The sequence below is a fragment of the Capsicum annuum genome, chromosome 12 (assembly GCF_002878395.1).
Source record: "Capsicum annuum cultivar UCD-10X-F1 chromosome 12, UCD10Xv1.1, whole genome shotgun sequence".
In the NCBI taxonomy this organism is placed as follows: domain Eukaryota; kingdom Viridiplantae; phylum Streptophyta; class Magnoliopsida; order Solanales; family Solanaceae; genus Capsicum; species Capsicum annuum.
In genome coordinates this window covers 163887013-163906721 of record NC_061122.1, presented here as the reverse complement: position 1 = coordinate 163906721, position 19709 = coordinate 163887013, and the positions used below count along the sequence as shown (strand labels likewise).

Sequence of the window (19709 nt, the reverse complement as noted above, 5' to 3'; positions counted from 1 at the left end):
GATGCGTAAATAATAAAATGATATCACATTATTATTTACTTATCATTTTTCAAAATTAATCATCTGTAATATTTTATTCTCAATCTTATTTTGGTTCATTCTTAATATATAGTAACATTTTGTATGGTATACAGTATTAATTTTTTAATACGTTCATTTTCTATAAACATTATAAATAGTTTATACTTTTTAGATGAATAACTCAATGAAAAGATGCATTTCAATTGTTGTAGATGTACTCTAAAAGCACAATTTTCAAAATCAATATTTTTCTCAAAATTTATTTGAACATGAATTGTATAATTTTGTTTGAATGAATCAACACATGTATAGTACCTTCATCCGACATGCTCAGAAATTAAATTTTTGTTTTTCATATAAAATTAAATTCTGACCTATAATATTAAACTATCTTTACTTTGATTTATATGACCTACTTTCCTTTTTAGTAAGTCACCAAAAGAATAACACATTTATATATTAAGTGTAAATAACTATAAAATAACAATTTCACCCACAAAAAATGATTTATAGTCACACACGTATGTATAACTATTTAAACCACAATTTTTTTTTTTTATATATTGAAAATGCATATCTATTTAAAATATTTCATATAAATTGAGAAGAAGGGAGTAAAAATAATTGAGAATAATTTATTAAAATTAAAATTTGCATTTATTAAAATAAATTTGAAGATAAAAAATCTTAAACTCTTGGCCCAAAATAAAAGAATATTTTGATTTTTCTATACTTTTTAATTTTATTTCTCTATATTTAAAAGAATAGACATATTGATAACTGATAATTTGATGGATGCAAAACTTACCTATTTGTAATTGTCAAACACAACACACGTAATGTGGCCAATACTTAACAGAAGAGACATGACTATTGAATGACTGGATGTACCTATTTCTAAGTATCGAACATAATTTAGATCATGTGATACAACAACTAACATAAGATACACTTGGGAAACATTTGGATGATTGCTAGTATATATAGTATATTTTAATCAAAGTTGGGCTTATGGCCCATTTGGTTAATAGAACAAATCCATTATATTTACAAAAGACTAGGCTTGAAATTGGTCTGGCCCAAACCCGATCCAAAAAACAATCAGACAACTCAAATACCAATTAAGAAATAGGAAATCTCTAGAGCTTTCCTAAATCTAGCTGCCATCATCTTTCTTCTCCTATGTATGTTCCCTATTTTTTATCGTAGTTCGAGAAAACAGCAAAAGAGAAGGGGGTAGATTGAAGATATAATAATGAACATGGGAGGAATTGGAATTGGAGAGCTTTTCTATGTACTTTCTTTTTCTTGTTCTAGTTTATGTATGAATGCTTGGAAATAAATCTTTCTTGTTGTTTTCTGGGATTTTACTGGTATTCTGGAACATCCTTTGTTCCTATTTTTATTTTTTTCACTATACAAATTTCAGGTTTGTTTTTTATTTTTACTTCTCTTTTTTCTTTTTTTTTTTACTTGTATATTTGTCTCTGGATAATTTTCTAATATGGGCTTTTGTTTCTTTCTAAAAAGTCTGAAGCTGTGTTTTTTTTCTGTTTTTTAATTCTCATTTCTAACATTCTTTGAGTTTTTTTCAGTTTCCTTGTAGTATGTTCTTTGTCATGACAGTGATGACACTTCTTTGCCTCCTTTCCTTTTAGTGACCTCTGTGTTAATAACTAAGGAAATTTGCTTGAGGTCATTATCGATGTTTGTTTGGAGTTCACTTGTTTGATTACTTCAAAAAGAGACAAGGGTATCATTTTAATGCTATATTCTGATGCTTAGCTTGTAAAAGTGTCTAAATTATGATATTATGATTAATTATCCTTTATTTATAATTACATGGCCTACCTTCATCTTGACGATATCCATTTAGGTACTTGATATAACTGATTCTTCTATTTTTTCTTTCTTTTATTTGGGTGGATGGGGATAGTGGGGGGTTAGGTGAGGAATGCTAGAGGTGCTTATGCTTTGTAAAGTTGTCTCACCTTTTTCCCTTGAAAATTAAGTTGTTGTAATATAGTTACATAGCTGAACGATAATCTCAAGAGGAAGTAAATTTTTGCTCTCTACATTGTGTATTTTGCTCATTTCTATTGTTTCATTTTTGTTATCCTTTACCCTTGTTTATTTAGAGGCTTTTGCAATTCAGTTTGGTTGGTTTGATGACTTCTCTTTGTTCTGTATGGTGAACATGTTTGTCTAGACCTAGTAATTTAGTATTTAGTTCTTCCTTGATGGTTTTATCTTTTGGATTATGATTATTGTAATTTTGGGGTGCAAGGCTTCTAATTTCCTAGAGAGTACGTGGAGCTTGTCTACAGATGAGAATGTCCTACAATCCAATAATAAACTGGTTCCTTTTTAGTGCAGTGCACTGATTGCCACCTTGCTGGTGCCCTTAGATTGCTAAGAATTCTAATTTTCAAGGTTTGGATTGTACATTTTCATACATTGTTAATCCCCTCTATTTCAAGATTTTTTTCATATTACAATAAACATGGCACTAGATCCGTTTTTTTATTTCTAGGTTTATGTTGATGGCACCACAACCATGTCAGTTCAAGAAGGAAAAGCAACCATTAAAGAGTTTTATGGCGAGTTTCTATATTTTACTTCATTTTGATACATTCATGTAACTATTAAGATAAAATAGCTATACTGAATAATGGTTATTAATAATCATTAATCTTGTGCATCTGTTATTTATCCCTTCTTACTTCAACGTGAAAGAGGTGGTACGGACTCAGAAGACAAAAATCAAAAAACTATTTGTATGGAGAGATATAGGAGAAGAGATGTTGAGGATTATAGATAGTCTTCTGACTTAGATATTGAAAGAGAAGAGAAATATGGAACCTCCAGTTTTGAGTTTCTGTAAAAGAGATGAAGAAACAGCTGGAGAATGTGATCAGTATAGGTAGTTATAGTTAGTAAGTCTTAAGCAAGTGTACCTCAACTGAGATTTGGATTTTCTTTAGCATAGTGCAACTATACTAGTAATTAGCGGTTATGTCAAACTTAATTACTTGCCTTTGTAATTACATAGGCAACAATATGCACAAGAAGTATCCCTTTATAATTGAATATAAAGTCGATTTGTTTATTTATTCGATACTGGTGTGCGTGTGTCTACATAGGTTAGAAGGAAGTATTACATCGAGTTGAATTCGTTTCAAGTATGTAATAGAACATATTCAGTGTCACTGTTGAGTATATTTGGTTGACAATGCAAGCCTAGGTTGTCTCGTGAAGGTTCCAAAATATTTGGACAGGACATCATTTAGAAAAAGAGTCATTCATACCGGTCTGGTGTTAGAATACTACCTGTTCGTCTTGTTAGAGTAGCAGTTGTTCCTTAATTAGGAGTTTCATAACTCATGTTTTACTGTGTAATCCTACGTATTTTTCCATTTTGTTATCTCTGTTTTTGTTGGATAGAAGCTTCTTTTCATAAGAAAATGCTAATTTATTTATGTTGTTTCTTATTTGCAAGCATATTTAATACTGAAGCAAGCTTTACCTTCTCAACTAACCACTCCAACTTCTTCACTTATAATCAGGGAAAAGTTGGTTGGTACAGATTGGGCATTGGTAGTTAACTAATGATGGAAAAAAATACTACTATAATACCCAAACAAAGGTATGGTTAATGAACTTATTTGTTTTTCATATAAAAACTTTTTATTTTATGAAAGGCTTGTGGGGCTGTAGGTGATAACGGCCTGTTGTCTTTGGGTGATACTTTGTTCAGTCAAGTAGAAACTTGGTTTTTGGAAATTCTATTTATATTTGTATGGTGTAATATTTCAATCTAATTATTGTGTTTGATTTTTCTTCTTACATATCTATTCAACTGTATTGGATTTGGGCATTTGATTGCTAACATAGTAGAAAGATTGAATAGTTAGATTCTAGATGCCTCTGTACTTTCAATAATTAGATGATGAAATATTTCTTTAGTCTCTCTTTTAATCTATTAATTATCCTACCATTTTGTTGAATGAAAATGCTCTGTTGTTTGTCTCCAGCTCCTAGAAAAAGTGGGAGAGCTCGAGTCTAGGGATAAGTCAGATTGCAAAGGATTTGTCTTTAGCTCCTAAAGGAAGCGGGAGAGATAGAGTTTAGGGATAAGTCAGATTACAAAGGATAAGAATAAAGTTGTCTGTGGTCAAGATTTTTAAAAAGTACTGAGTTTGTTATGTACATCTAAAGAACCCTTTAAAAATGGTTGTTATCGTATCAATAACATTGATCTATTTTCTTATCAAATATTGTAATTATAGCATTCTATCAGATAAGTAGCTTTATGGATAAGGGTCTAACCTTATGGATAAGGTTCAAACTTGACTTAGTATATATACTTATAACATTTTCTAATTTACAGTGCCTTTAGGAAAAAGAATTTAGAGCGAAGAGCAAATAAAATACTCATTTTTATTAATAAGAATTAATTAACATAACAAATCTATTAGCATACAGCCCAATAATATAAGAACAAAAGACAACTAAAAAATTTATTTATAAATTTCTCAAACTAAATTATGAAAAACCTCTTTGTACACTACATTTTTAACCTCATTTGTTATTTTTCCTTCATCATCGAAGGCTAAAATCTCTAACACTTTCCTACTTGTCACTCGTGAAAGAGCAACATACAATTGTCCATGGGTGAATACTGATTTCTTCAAAAATAACCCAACATGAGACAATGATTGGCCTTGACTTTTATTGATGGTCATAGTAAATGAGACAACGATGAGAAATTGTCTTTGCTGAAACTTGAAAGGTATTCTCGCATTAGATGGTGTCAAACTTATTCTTGGGATAAACACGTTTTCACCTACCATTTTGCCTGATAAAACCTTAGCTTCTATAATCAGATCTCTAAGTCTTGTGATGATCAACCTCATTCCATTACAATATCCTAATGATTGATCTATGTTTCTCAATAATATTATTGGTACACCTACCTTCAATGTGATTGAGTGATTTGGAATTCCAGAACAATTAGTACTATTTAGGAATTCCGATGTGTGCACATGCTCCAATACCATAAAAGAATGAACAGACATACAAACTGTATCAGAACTCAAATATGTCTTCTCAAGATCATGATTAAGTGATACCATAAATTCATTGATCGAGTCCACTATGTCTAAAGTCGAAGAAAGAATTGCTCTTTGCTAGAGGTAATCTAGATCACTGGAGTGATGGTAGAATTTAGGATATGTACTATCTACAATTGTGGATATCAGATCTGCAAAATCATTAATGAGAATATCATTAGGTATTAGAATAGTCTTAGTGTTATCAATGGAGCTTCCAATGTTTCCATCACCGATTGCCAAAATCCAATTGGCAAAGTTTCTTAACTCTTCCAAATGTATACCTAACTGTTTTTCTTGTAATCTCATGTCTTGTTAGCTTTAGGACTTGACAATATCTCGATAAATCAGAAGAATTTATAGTGGTATTAACAATATCTTGCCTACTTCCTTTTGTTATGATTGGCAAAATCTGTCTGAAGTCACCACCTAGAACAACTGTTTTCCCTCCAAAAGGTTTATCTAAACTGGATGTGTTTTTAAACCTAAGAATATCTCAGAGAGTATGATCAAGAGCTTAAAAAAAGTACTTGTGCATCATTGGCACCTCATCCTAGATAATCAACTTTATCTTGACAATAAGATTTGCTATAGGACTACCTTGCTTTATATTGCATGTGGAATCTTCGGTTGATTGAGAGGAATTGCAAATCGTGAATGAGCTATTCGACCTTCAGGTAACAAAAGAGATGTAATGCCACTTGATGCAACATTTAACACAATATCTCCTATAGATCATATTCTAGAAGACAAAGTCCTCCAAATAAAAGTCTTTCCAGTTCCTCCATGACCATATAAGAAGAAAAATTCACCCATTGACTTTTGTTCAGCCATCAAATTCATTACTAATTACTGGTGTTCAACCAATAAGGAGAACCTGTTATAACACAATTCATCATGGATTAATCTATTGGCATTATCCACTTATTCCTCATTGTAAACAGGTCTTGGCATAATCAAAAAATCCAAAAAACTTTTTCCGCAACCTTTCAAGATTTTTTCCAACCTTTGCAAACAATGATTTATCAATTCATCATCTGTCATCTTTACCTCTGAAAGAACAAAAATATCACAAAGTCTTAATGGTAATAATATAAAAATATCATATGAACATATATATGAAATGTTAGTTATTCTTAACAATAAATTTGTACCTGGATTAGATAGCAACACTCTTTCTTCATGGTGGATATTTTCTGATAAGAACTTCCATGGTAGTTTCCAAACATATTTTGGTCATGACATCGAATTAGACAATAACAAAATTGTAAAATATTATCTAAGATATGATGGCATTCTCCAATCACTTGCTTCCTTTATGGCATCAACATACTCTTTGTCATTATCTAATAAGCCAAGTACATAACACACATTTCTGAAATTGGTGTGATCATGATTGTTGACTTTCTTAAGATACTCACAGCTTTCCATACCTCTTATTACATTTAACAGTGATCTTAGATAATATAACTCACCACTTCCAGGCAGAACAAAGAAGATTCTCCCGATAGAAAATACAGAAGTTTTTCTTTTCTCCCATTTTCTTGAGTCTTTTTCCACACAAACTTAAGTGAAAATTCTACATAATTTAATTCTCTAGCTTCAGGGAATTCTTTATTTTCCTCAAATCAACATAAGAACATTGATTCCCTTGCACTCAATCTATTGGCAAAATCATCGATTGGATCGTCATCAGAGAATATAACATTTTGTTAATTTTTAAGATGAAATACTAGTCTTTATATCGAAGGTTTCCTATATTGAATTGGAAATCCAAGTATTCTCCAAACATCTTAACAGGATGATATGTATCGACAATCATAATACATGTTGATTTCCTCGACATTTGATGTATCTTTCTCATTTGCACTTTGAGAAAAAACAGCATCGATGCCATCATTCCCCTTATTAATAAACTTAAATAAGTACTTAATAGATCTGGATTGATTGCGCCATTCCTCATTGATATGAGCACCATACTTTAATAATAAGAATCTATTCTGCGGCACTACATACTTGTTCCAACTCAATAAGAAAATAAATAAATTACATTTTATCTTTGAGAAGATATTGTATTTCCAATTCCAATTAATAAAAATTGATGGAATATAGATTATATAAGCACTCTACATTAGTAATACAAATTGATTAAGTGGTATCACATACCTGTTGTCCAGGACAATACCATTTTTCTTGATAGTTCTACCATGTTCCCTTCATCTGTAAATAGGATAACCATCTTTATCAATTATGGTTGACTGAACAAATTACTTTGGAAAGTGCTTTGTACATCCACCATCCTGCATACAAGGAGAGTAATTTCTTGCAGGACCACACGGGCCATGCATCATGAACAACTCCACTACTTTATAATAGTGAGGATCAATCAATTCATCAGGTATTTCCACTGAAATAATCCTATCGATATTTGTAGGAGTAGGATATTTATTTTGCTCATGAAGAAAAAGTAAGATATGAGCATGAGGCAATACTCGTTTGTGGAATCAATAGTATAGATAACTGCATCAAAGAAATTTATTAGATGAATAAATAGTAGGAATCCATATTTAAAGATATATATATATATATATATATATATATATATATATGTTATACCTGCTTTTACTCTTCCAAAAATCTATTTGTCTTGCAAGTCCTTTATTAAGTGATCCAATTTAATTTTGAAAACCCTGGATAAAATATCTGGATGATCCTTGGGTTTTAAGCCCCTACTCTCTACAAATCTACAAATATATGGCCATTTTGGATTGGAAGTAAATGTGATGAAAAAATCAGGATAGCCAGCCTACTTACTATCGTCATAGAATCTTGGTAATTTTTAAGCATATATTATGCGCCTCCTGTGAAGCTTGATCCCAGAATTACCCTTTTTCCCTAAGAATATGGATTAGTTTATCCATGAAAAAATACTTCTTCTAACCCTTTGTACATATGAGCTCTCAACCATTTTTGATTAAATCGAATATAATCCAATTGAGAAGATTCAATCATTGTATATCCACCAACCAAGAATTGCTGGAATAGTCTTCTGGAATACAGAATCGTTGAAACTTCATCCTTGATATCTTGAATTTTGTAAGTAAAATACTCTCGGATACTTACACGTTTCCTTCCTTGAGTTGTTTCATCACCTCCATTATAATGAATGTCCTCTCTATAGCCATCTTCACCATATGAAAAAAGTAAAGGATACTCCAAGCTTAAAAATTCTGCATTTAGTTCATTATTCCTTTTGTGACCGTCTATACCTAATTTCAATGATGATGTCTCTGTCACCTCTAGATAGTTCAAAATCTCCTACTACCAAGCCAATTACTTCTAAAACTGTTGGCAGGCTATATCTTCTTCCATAAGTGCCTCTTTTGCCTATTAATCTGAGTCTAACATTGGAGCTCCTATCTTCTTGAAATCTATCTCTTACCATTTTGAATGTCTTAGATAAAACATTATGGAAATTAAGAATTTCCTTTAAATCATTAATGATCTCAGCGTGCAGTTTGTTTATATCTTGACCACGACTACAAAGAATTAAATTTATAAAATCAACAAATATTTCTTTTTATGTAAAATATTATCTACACATTATTAATCATGAAGAGGTAAACACTAACCTTATAGCATCGATTCTATTCCATACTTCATTATTTATATCATAAATGAATAATTATATAAACTTAGGGATGGATCCCTCAAGACGCAATAAACTTCCAATTTTATAATAATTTTGTCCAGACAATCTGAATGTTCTTAGTCCTCGAGTTTGATTGACAAATACATCAACCTTTCCTCCCATAGAAGTAAATGATAATATAGAATTATAGCTCCTAATATTATCTCAAAAGTGGTTACTTTTAGAACCTGCATAAAGTATGAAATGGAGAATAAATAATTATATATGTAAGGTAATATTCTTCAATGATAAGATCAAATTAGATATTTCACTAATAAGATCCAAACAACAACTGCCTTAGGATTTGAGGAGGCTTAGTTGAATTTGGCAACTTAATCTTTTCATGATTACAACATAGAGAAAATATTAGCCATTTAGACTTAATCTTCTGATTGATTCTTTCTTCATACCAAAAATATGACTCACAATGTTCGCATTCATAGGTAGCATCTCTAATATCCCAGTATTCTATTAATGATCAAAATATATTGGGTTAGAGTCATATAAACTTACTTATTTTATGAATTCTTATATGATTACTCTTATGTATATAAAAATTAAATAGTGCATACCTTCATTACTAACGTTCCCGCAAACATCATCTTCTAAAAAATTAATTGAAAATAAATTAAGTGGTAATCAAGATAAGTTTTAACTATCAGTACCAAATTGAAAATGATTGATAACCAACTTAGACATTAAGTACATACCTTCACAATCATCTTTATCTTCTTGACCTTAATCACACGGAGCACAATTTAAATCAGGCAAATGATCTTGCCTTTGGGCACCTATGGTAAATAACTGTTAGCTATTAATAACTTCAAGTTTTGAAATGCAAAATGATTATTGGTGTCTATTGGTACTTAAATTTAGTAATAAATTTTTATTCAGAACAATTTGAGAAACAAACAAAAATAACTTGGATGATATTGTGGCATAGCATTATTGGATCTTAAATTTTCACGTCGCATATTGAAAATACTTGAATTAGTAGTTTTATTTACCAGATTTCCTTTACCCTTCCTCTGCCTTGTATTTTGGGAAAAATTACTTTCAAAATCTGCCATTAATAAAAGATAAAAGATATTTTTAACAAACAGGTGCTAGAAAATGATGAAATATATATTGATGTCTTTATAATAGATATGGTGAAAATTTGAGGAGATTTAAATTTTACTATCATCAATTGGAACATGATTTAAATCAAGTACTGTATCTTACCTAAAATCTATATTCTCATTTATAAATGTGTCTTTTTCCTTTTTCTGATTTGTGGACAAACAACTTTCAAAATATTTCATATTAACATAAAATCTTGATCCTTCAAATAAATCTAAATAGTAATTTGATACAAACTTACAATTTGTCCCCAAAAGAACGACTGGACATTGTTCAAATCACATAGAGGAAAGGACTTTGAATAATGTGTGGGAGGTTGTGATGAAGAAATATTTCCAAGTATCATCATCGGTACACTGATTGGTGGTGTACAATTTTGATATGATAGAAGTGCCACTACAACTTGTTCCTTTATTTTATTTCCATCAACTATATGCATTCCAAAAATTCTAATATCACTACACAATATTGGGTATTGGAATTATTTTTCAATGTTCCCAAACATATATTTTTATCAATTGACATATTTGTACTTGACATATTATTTTATTTTCTCCATTCATTGGCATCATTACTTAGAAAATACCTTTTATTTCTCAATTGGGTTACTGTTCTGGGATATGTTATGCACTTAAGGTAAGCGTATTATACGGGTTGAACGATATAAAAGAACAATAAAAAATTATATATATTGAAACTAACCATTTGTTATATCACATAGAGGCCGAGGAACAATTTTCTGTTGTTCTATAATATTTACTCCATCATATGTTGGGTCAATATTCTCTGTAAAAAAAATAACATTGTTTTAAAAATAAGATAGACAAAGAAGGAACAGCTTGAAAATTTTAATATAATATGATTATAATGACTCCTGATAATTATATATATACCCATTGTATTAGATAAGAATTTAGCCCCTTTTTGATTTCATAGGATTCTTCTATTTAGTCTCACAAATTTTGTCCCCTGATTTCCCGTTCGTATGTCTTTCTGAATCTGAATTTCATATGAGAACTTGAAAGTAAGTTGGATGAGAGGAAAGAGAGAAAATGACCAAGGAAGAGAGAGAAAACACTCGCCTCTCTTTGTAATACATATATAACAAGAATTATGTTTAATTTTTATTCAAGAATAATTTTATTTCATCTTGAGTGTTTTGGCATTTTCAGTCTTTATATTATTTTATATTTTTTAATTTTTTTCACTGGTAAATTCCTTATCAGATGAGCGTTATAATCTCTCTATTTCATTTTCTGATTTTTCCTTTCTACAACTTTTCTTGAGCATTAATGTCGTTATTCCACTAAAAATATGTTGATATTAGAAAAATTCCTTCAAAAAAATTCACAAAAAATATATTTATTTGATTTTCTTCTCGTAAAGTCAAAATCTTGTACTTTATGATCAATTGATCACATGATACAATGGGGGTTGAGACTCAATTTTTAAAGTTATTAACAACTTTCTAATAAATTTTGGGTTAGTATTATGATTGACTGAATTCTTGTAATGACCTAAAAGTTTGATGAAATATGTAAAATTTGTGATTTTGTGTGATTTGACTATTTTAATCCTCCCCGTAATTGCATTATGGTATTTTGGGGGTGTGGGAGTGTTTGGTATGATTTTTGATGAATTTTGGTATAATTTATGTGATATTATGGTTTTTTATGGCTTCGAGAGCCTTATTTTGGACTTATGTGGATATCTTTTGATCTGTGTAATGGATGAACAAGTGGACTGCACCAGCAATTTTGAAATATCGATTTTACGCTAGGTATACCTTTGGTTCAGGTTCCGATGCACTCGAGCTCATTTGAACCTATTGTTTGGAAAATTAAAAAATTAAAAATATGGGTGTGGAACCCATATTTGGTCAAAATGACCTCGGATGGAAAATACAACTTTGCCAGCAGATCTAAAATATCAATTTTAGGGTGTTAGCATATTTGTTGTTATTTTACGGTTTTTAAATCTCATTTCGATCCTCAATTAGAAAGTTTGTGATTTCGGGTTTCAGGAGTCAACTTGGTGAAAATAATATTTTTTTTGAAAATCTGATATTTCCATCGCATCCGGAACGTCGAATTTAGTATGGTTACATAGTTCTTTTACCTATATCGAACTCTGAACAAATTTCGAACATCCCGTCGAAGTTCGGATTAGACTTAAAAAATAACCTTTTTGTAAAATCTGTGCAAAAAAATCTGCACTATTTATACTAGTTTTTGGACCTATTTTGCTCATTTTTTATCTTGTCTCTAGAGAGTTAAACCCTAAAATAGTGTGAGCTTAAAAGTGAAGCTTGTGGGAGCTTGGGATGCTAGATTAACATATATTTATTGATTTTATTATGAATTTAAGGTAAGAATTCACATTTTCTTAGTAATTTCTTGATAAATTTCGCAAAACCCAAAAAATTTTAGGACTTGATTTTGAACCCCAATTTCACTTCTTTTCACTTAAATAAAGTTTTTATCTTATAATGACTAGTTTTTCATCAATTTAATCTTCAAAACAACCTCGTTCTTGATTTTAATCCGGATTTCAAAGATTTTACCTGATAAAGCTCAAAAATGATTTCTCTTCAATTTGAACCTTGTTTTTTACTCGATTTGACTTGGATTTTCAACTGTAGATTCCTAAAAATATGGAAAACATGTATTGGAAGTAAAGTTTTGATTTTGTCCTTTTTTTCAAACTCGTTCCAAGAGTCCGCTTTGACCCCGAATCAAAAGTTGTCAATATGGGTGCCATTGATTTTGTTTTGATACATAAATTTCATATTTGATATATTTAGTGGAGTTTGGGATCATTCATGAAAAGTAAGGTCATGGGTTCAATGTGTAGTGGACCGGTTTTAGCATTCTAGGTAGGTTATGGCTTAACTCTTTTAGATTGAAATAATAGTAAATGATGGTAAAAAAATACATGTTAAGGGTGGGAACTAATTATGAAAATGGTTATCTATGTTTTGTACTCGTGTGGGGCCGATTTGTGATATATTTGTTGAAATTGAGATATGATGTGATATGTGTGACTGTGTGGGGTCCTATGCGGTGTTGATAGCCTTGAATACATGTGAATAATTGTATTGTGTTGTTGAAATGACAAATGTGGTTTCAATGGTATATTGTGATATATCCATACTTATTGGTATATGAGACATGTGGAAATTCATGGATTAAATAAAACTAATGAGTGGATATTGGCTCACCTAGTTGTGGAATTGTAACATTGTGGTTTGTTGTAGATATACATCATGTGGATTGGATGTGAAAATATATCACGTGGATTGGTTATAGAAATACTCATTTTTAATGGTTGTGAACATTGCATCATCATTCTCATGTCATCATACGCATCATTTCACTTGTTCTTTTTACTGCTTTATATATACTTGTTGTCATGTATGTGTACTTGATTTATGTCTTATGTTATATATGTGCTTTGAAAATAGTGGAAATACTAGAATACTGGATATTGGATTTTATGTACCATCTCAGAAGGATCATATCGGAGAAGGGTTGCGAATATTAGTGATCTTGAGGCTGTGTATGAAACTTGAGGTTGTGTGCCACTCTTAGGCTGTGTGCCAAAATTGAGGCTGTGTGCCAAACTTAATGCTGTGTGCCAAACTTGAGGTTGTGTGCTAATACCATGCATCATCATCATCATATCTATTGCACCCACTTTATTGTGTTTATATTGTGTTTGAATTGCCATATTGACTTGTCATCTACCTATTTGTTCTATATCTTGACTTGTTAACGTCTAATTATTCTATCTTTCTTTAATTTTACTTGATAATCTTGATTATACGTGTCCCTCTTTTGTTCTACCTGTATGTGATATTGTGTATATTTGTATCCATATCTTATATGTTGTTGTATTATATATGGATATTATAGAACTGTTATCGCAAGTGGCGTGGGCTACCATTTTAGAATATTTTCTAATTATAGGTGACGTGCCCTTAGTTTATATTTTGTATGTTTTATTTACTTCTTTGCTTGGTTAGCCTATGATACCTACTAAGTACAAGTGGACTGTACTCATACCTACTGCGCCCTTTCGATGCAGGTCCTAGCTTGAGTGCACCTCATCTTGCTTGACTCGAGCGATTATTGGAGTATCCATGGTATCGGTTGGACATTCATGTATCCAGAGTTCTTCTCTATTTTTCTATAGTAGTTATGTCTTGATTAGTGTTCGGAGACAGATATTATTCCTTTGTGGTTATTTTTCTAATGTATTTGACTCCTAGATTGTATTAGTAGTTCTTACACTATTAACACTGATTTTAGGCATGATTCGTATTTTGGATAAGTTCTTTCTACATTGTTATGATTACTTATATGGTTCGGCTTCATTCTAGAAGCCTTACCTTAGGATATTTCTATTTTTTTCTCTTTTTGTATCGATTTTAGTGATAGGCTTATTTGTTAAGGTACGCCGCGACAAGTGCCATCATGACCTTTATTCTTTTAGGTCATGACAAATTGGTATCAAAGCAGCTAGGTTTCATTTATCTTAATGGTGTAAGAACGAGATGTCTAATAGAGTCTCATAGATCGGTACATAGATGTCTATATCTATCTTCGAGAGGCTATAGGACATCTTTAGAAAACTTTTCTTATTTTATTCTTTATTGTGTGAAGTTTTTTCATACCTTGTGTTTTGAGTTGTGTTTCACTCTTTCTGCGTAGATGGTGTGGCTTATACTACTATCAGTTGAGAGATGCTGTGAGAGATTAGTGAAGATTATTTGTTGGTTATAGGCCTGTTAATGCTCTTGAGTTGTCATGGGATCAGTTTGCTGATGCCTTTTTAGAGAGATTCATGCCTTACAATTTGAGGGTCGGATACGGGATGAGTTTGATCATTTGGAGTAGGACTTCATGACAGTTATTGAGTATGAGGCATGCTTCCATGCCCTATTCATATATTTCAATAATAGCATTTCCACTAAGACTATGAAGATTTGAAAGCTCATGAAGGTTTTGGATATTTCTCTTTAGTTGGATACATCTCAGATGGTTGTGTTTAGGGTTTCTTTCTAGAGTATAGTGGTCACTGTTTTGCTATACCAGCCAGGCCTGAGGTAGAGGCTTCATCTGTGTAGTTGATTTGGGTTTTGATTATATTGGCGAGCCTCTTGCTATGCCTAGTCGTGTATCTATATCGTTAGGTGATTCTTTAGTGGTGGATCTGGTGTACCGATCTTATGTTGTGACTTTTGTCGGGCATAAAACTTTGGTAGACTTGCTTATGCTAGACATAGTCAATTTTGATGTTATTTTAGGTACGAATTGGTTGGCTCCTTCTTATGCCATCCTAGATTGTTATGCCAGGATCATGACTTTAGCTTTGCCGGGTGTGCCAACGATATCTTGGAAGGGTGCACTTCATTTAGGTCCTAAAAGAATTATATCTTATGTTCAGGCTCATAAATTGGTTGAGAGAGGATGTTTATCTTACTTGGCCCATATTCATGACACCAATGTTGTTTTGCTTCTTTCCTTAGATTCTGTTCGTATTATCCATGAGTTTATGGACGTGTTCCCTACGGACTTCCCTGGTATGCCTTCGAATCAAGATAGTGATTTCGCTATTGATGCAGAGTTGGGCACTAAGCCTGTTTCTATACCTACTTATAGGATGGCCTCAATAAAGCTAAAGAAATTGAAGGACCAGTTTCCAGAGTTGTTAGATAAAGGATTTATCCGACCTAATGTTTCACCTTGGGGTGTGCCTGTCTTGTTTGTGAAGAAAAATGGTAGGTCTATGTGGATGTGTATTGATTATCGACAGTTGAATAAGGTGACAATTAAGAATAAGTATCCTCTTCTTCGCATTGATGATTTGTTTGATTAGCTCAGGGTCCTATAGTATTTTCAAAGATTGATTTGAGGTTCGATTATCACCAGTTTAGGATTATATCTTTAGATATTTTGAAGACAACTTTTTTGACTCGATATAGTCATTATGAGTTATTAGTCATGTCTTTTGGGTTGACTAATGCCCCTGTCGCATTCATGGAGTTGATGAATCGGGTGTTTCGATCGTACCTCGACACTTTTGTTATTGTATTTATAGATGATATCATGGTTTATTACAAGAGTGGGGTTGAGCATGAGGAGCATTTGTGGATTGTCATTCAAATTAAGGAATAAGAAGTTTATATGTGAAGTTCTCTAAGTGCGAGTTTTTATTAGAGTCTATTTCTTTCTTGGGTCATATGGTGACTAATGAAGGTATTATAGTTGATCTAGCCAAGATTACCGCGGTTCATGATTGGGCTAGACCTACTTCACCCACTGAGATTCAGAGTTTTATTGGCTTGACAGGTTATTATCGGTGTTTTGTTGAGGGTTTTTCATCCATTGCAACTCCATTGACCAAGTTGACCCAGAAAAAGATTTATTTTTAGTGGTTCGATGCTTGTGAGGAAAGCTTTCAAAAGCTCAAGGATTTGTTGACTTCAGCTCCTCCCTTGACTTTGCCCAAGGAGGGCATGGGTTTTACCGTCATTTGTGATGCTTCAGGTGTTGGGTTAGATTTTATGTTGATACAGAAGGGCAAGGTGATTGCGTATGCATCTCGTCAATTGAACTTTCATGAGAGGAATTAGCCTATACATGATTTGGAGTTATGCGTAGTTGTGTTTGCCTTGATATTGTTGAGGCACTACTTATATGGAGTTTGTTGCGAGATCTTCTCAGATCATCATAGCTTTCAGTACCTCTTCACCCAGCGAGATCTTAAAATGAGGTAGAGTCATTGGCTTGAGTTACTTAAGGATTACTACTTGACTATTCTCTACCATTCGGGCAAGGCTAATGTGGTTGCAGATGCCTTGAGCTGATAGTCGACTAGCATGGGTAGCTTGGTGTATCTTTTGACCCAGGAGAAGCCTTTGGCCTTAGAGGTTCAGTCTTTAGGTAATTACATGGCTATACTTGATATTTTGACACCTAGGTGTGTTTTGACATTTGTGGAGGCTAGATCTTCTTTAATGGAGTAGACTCGAGTTCATCAGTTTAGCGATGTTGGATTGAGGTTGATTCGAGATATGGTATTGAGTGGGGAGGCTAAGGAAGCCTCACTTGATTCAGATGGAGTTTTGAGGATTAGGGGCTAAGTTTATGTACCGAGAATGGGTAATTGGATTAGGTTGATCTTGGAGGAGACCCATTGTTCCAGAAATCCTATCCATCCAGGTGTAACTAAGATGTATCGTAATTTGAGACAACACTACTAGTGGGGTGGGGTGAGGCGAGACATAGCGTATTTTGTGTCTCATTACCTATGTTGTCAGCAGGTGAAGGCCGATCATATGACACCTGGTGGTTTGCTTTAGATATTACTCAATCTTGAGTAGAAGTGGAAATAGATCACCATGGACTTTGTGGCTGGTCTGCCTCGTACATCTCATGATTCTGATAGTATTTGGGTCATCATGGATCGATTGACCTAGTTAGTTCATTTTATTCTTGTTCCGGTCTCATTCACTGCTAAAAGGTTGGCCCATATCTGCATTCATGAGATTGTGCATCTTCATGGTGTGCAAGTGTCCATTATTTTAGATCGAGGTTTTGAGTTCATACCTCACTTTTTGAAGACTTTTCAGGATAAGTTGGGTACTCGGGTTGATCTTAGATGGCGTTTCACCCTCAAATTGATGGTCAGCCAGAGAATACTATTCAGGTTTTATAGGATATGCTCCACCCTTATGTGATGGATTTTGGTGGTTAGTGGGAGCAACATTTGGCTTTAACATAGTTTACATATAATAATAGCTACCATTCCAGTATCGACATGGCTTCTTTCGAGGAGTTGTATGGTAGACGTTGTCTCTCCTTAGTGGATTCGTTTGATGTTTTAGAGGTGAGACCTTGAGATATGTACTTGTTTCATGAGTCTTTGGATAGAGTTTGAGTTATTCAGGATAGACTTAGAGCGACTCAGAGTAGGCAAAAGTGCTATGCTGATCGTAGACTTCGTGCCTTGAGATTTGGTTTTGGTAATTGGATTTTCCTTCGAGTTTCACCCATGAAGGGTGTGATGAGGTTTGGGAAGAGGGGAAAACTTATCCCCAAGTATGTTGGTCCAATTGAGATTCTTTGGACAGTTAGTGATGTGGCTTATGAGTTGGCTTTTCCCCTGATCTATCAGTTGTTCATCCACCTATTCATGTTTCTATGCTTCAACACTATATTCATGATGAGTCTCATGTCAGTCGTTCAGATTAAGGAGCCGGTCTCTATTTTGGCAAAGGATGTTAGGCGGTTGCGCTCTAGAGTGATCCCTATGGTTAAGGTCCAATAGCGATATTGACCTATAAATGAGGCTACTTGGGAGGTCGATTTTGATATGCAAAGTTCTTATCCTCATCTCTTCATAAATTTAGGTATTTCTTTACCTTAGTTCGAAGACGAACTAGATTTTTAGTGGTGGATGATGTAACGATCTAAAAGTTTGATGAAATATGTATAATTTATGATTTTGTGTTATTTGACTTTTTTAGTGATTTTGTGTTATTTGAATATTTTATCCCTCCCTGTAGTTGCATTATGTATTTCAAGGGTGTGGGAGTGATTGGCATGATTTCCAATGCACTTTGGTATCATTTATGTGATATTGTGATTTTTATGGTTTCGAGAGCCTTATTTTAGACTTATGTGAATATCTTTTGATCCATTCGATGGATGGCCGGACTGATAGTGCCATCAGCTCCAGAATATCAATTTTTGGCTAGGTAGACCTTTGATTCGGGTCCCGGTGCACCCAAACATATTTCGACTTACTGGTCGAAAAATTGAAAAATTAGAAATATGGGCGTGGGATCCACATTTGGTCGAAATGACCTCGGATGGAAAATATGACTTCACCAGCAGATTTGAAATGTCGATTTTAGGGTGTTAGCATGTTTGGTGTTATTTTACGATTTTTAAATCTCATTTCAACCCTCAATTTGGAAGATTGTGATTTCGTGTTTCGGAGGTCAACTTTATGAAAATGATAATTTTTTGAAAATCTGATATTGCCATTGCGTTTGGAACGTCGAATTTAGTAAGGTTGCATAGTTCGTTTACTTGTATCGGACTCCGAATAAATTTTGAACACCCCGTCGAAGTTCAAATTAGACTAAAAAAATAGTTTTTTGCAAAAGCTGTGAATCTGCACTATTTATACCAGTTTTTGAACCTATTTTGCTCATTTTTCATCTTGCCTCTTGAGATTTAAACCCAAAAATAGCGTGGAAGCTTAAAACTGAAGCTTGTGGGAGCTTGGGATGCTAGATTAACATATATTTATTGATTTTAGTACGGATTTAAGGTAAGAATTCATATTTTCTTAGTAATTTCTTAATAAATTTCTCAAAACTCCAAAAATCTTAAGGCGTGGTTTTAAACCCCAATTTCACACTTTTTCACTTGAATAATGTTTTTATCTTATAAGTACTAGTTTTTCATCAATATAACCTTCAAAACAACCTCGAATCTTGATTTTAACCCGAATTTCAAAGATTTTATCTGGTAAAACTTAAAAATGGTTTTTCTTCAATTTGAACCTTGTTTTTGACTCGATTTGACTTGAATTTTCAGCTGTAGATTCCTAAAAATATGAAAAATATGTTTTAAAAGTAAAGTTTTGATTTTGCCCTTCTTTCTCGAGAACCCATTTCGGGGGTCTACTTTGACCCCGAACCAAAAGTATTTAATATGGGTGTCGTTGATTTTGTTTTGATGGATAGA

The 19709-nt window shown here is 32.7% G+C and overlaps 1 protein-coding gene across 1 annotated transcript; it reads right to left on the bottom strand.

Annotated features, from left to right (window-relative positions):
- Nucleotides 1-4556: 4556 nt before the first annotated feature.
- LOC124889681 lies at nt 4557-5156 on the bottom strand. Its single transcript, XM_047401667.1, has one exon. It carries the CDS (start codon nt 5154-5156, stop codon nt 4557-4559), a length of 600 nt encoding a protein of 199 aa, XP_047257623.1.
- Nucleotides 5157-19709: the final 14553 nt, after the last annotated feature.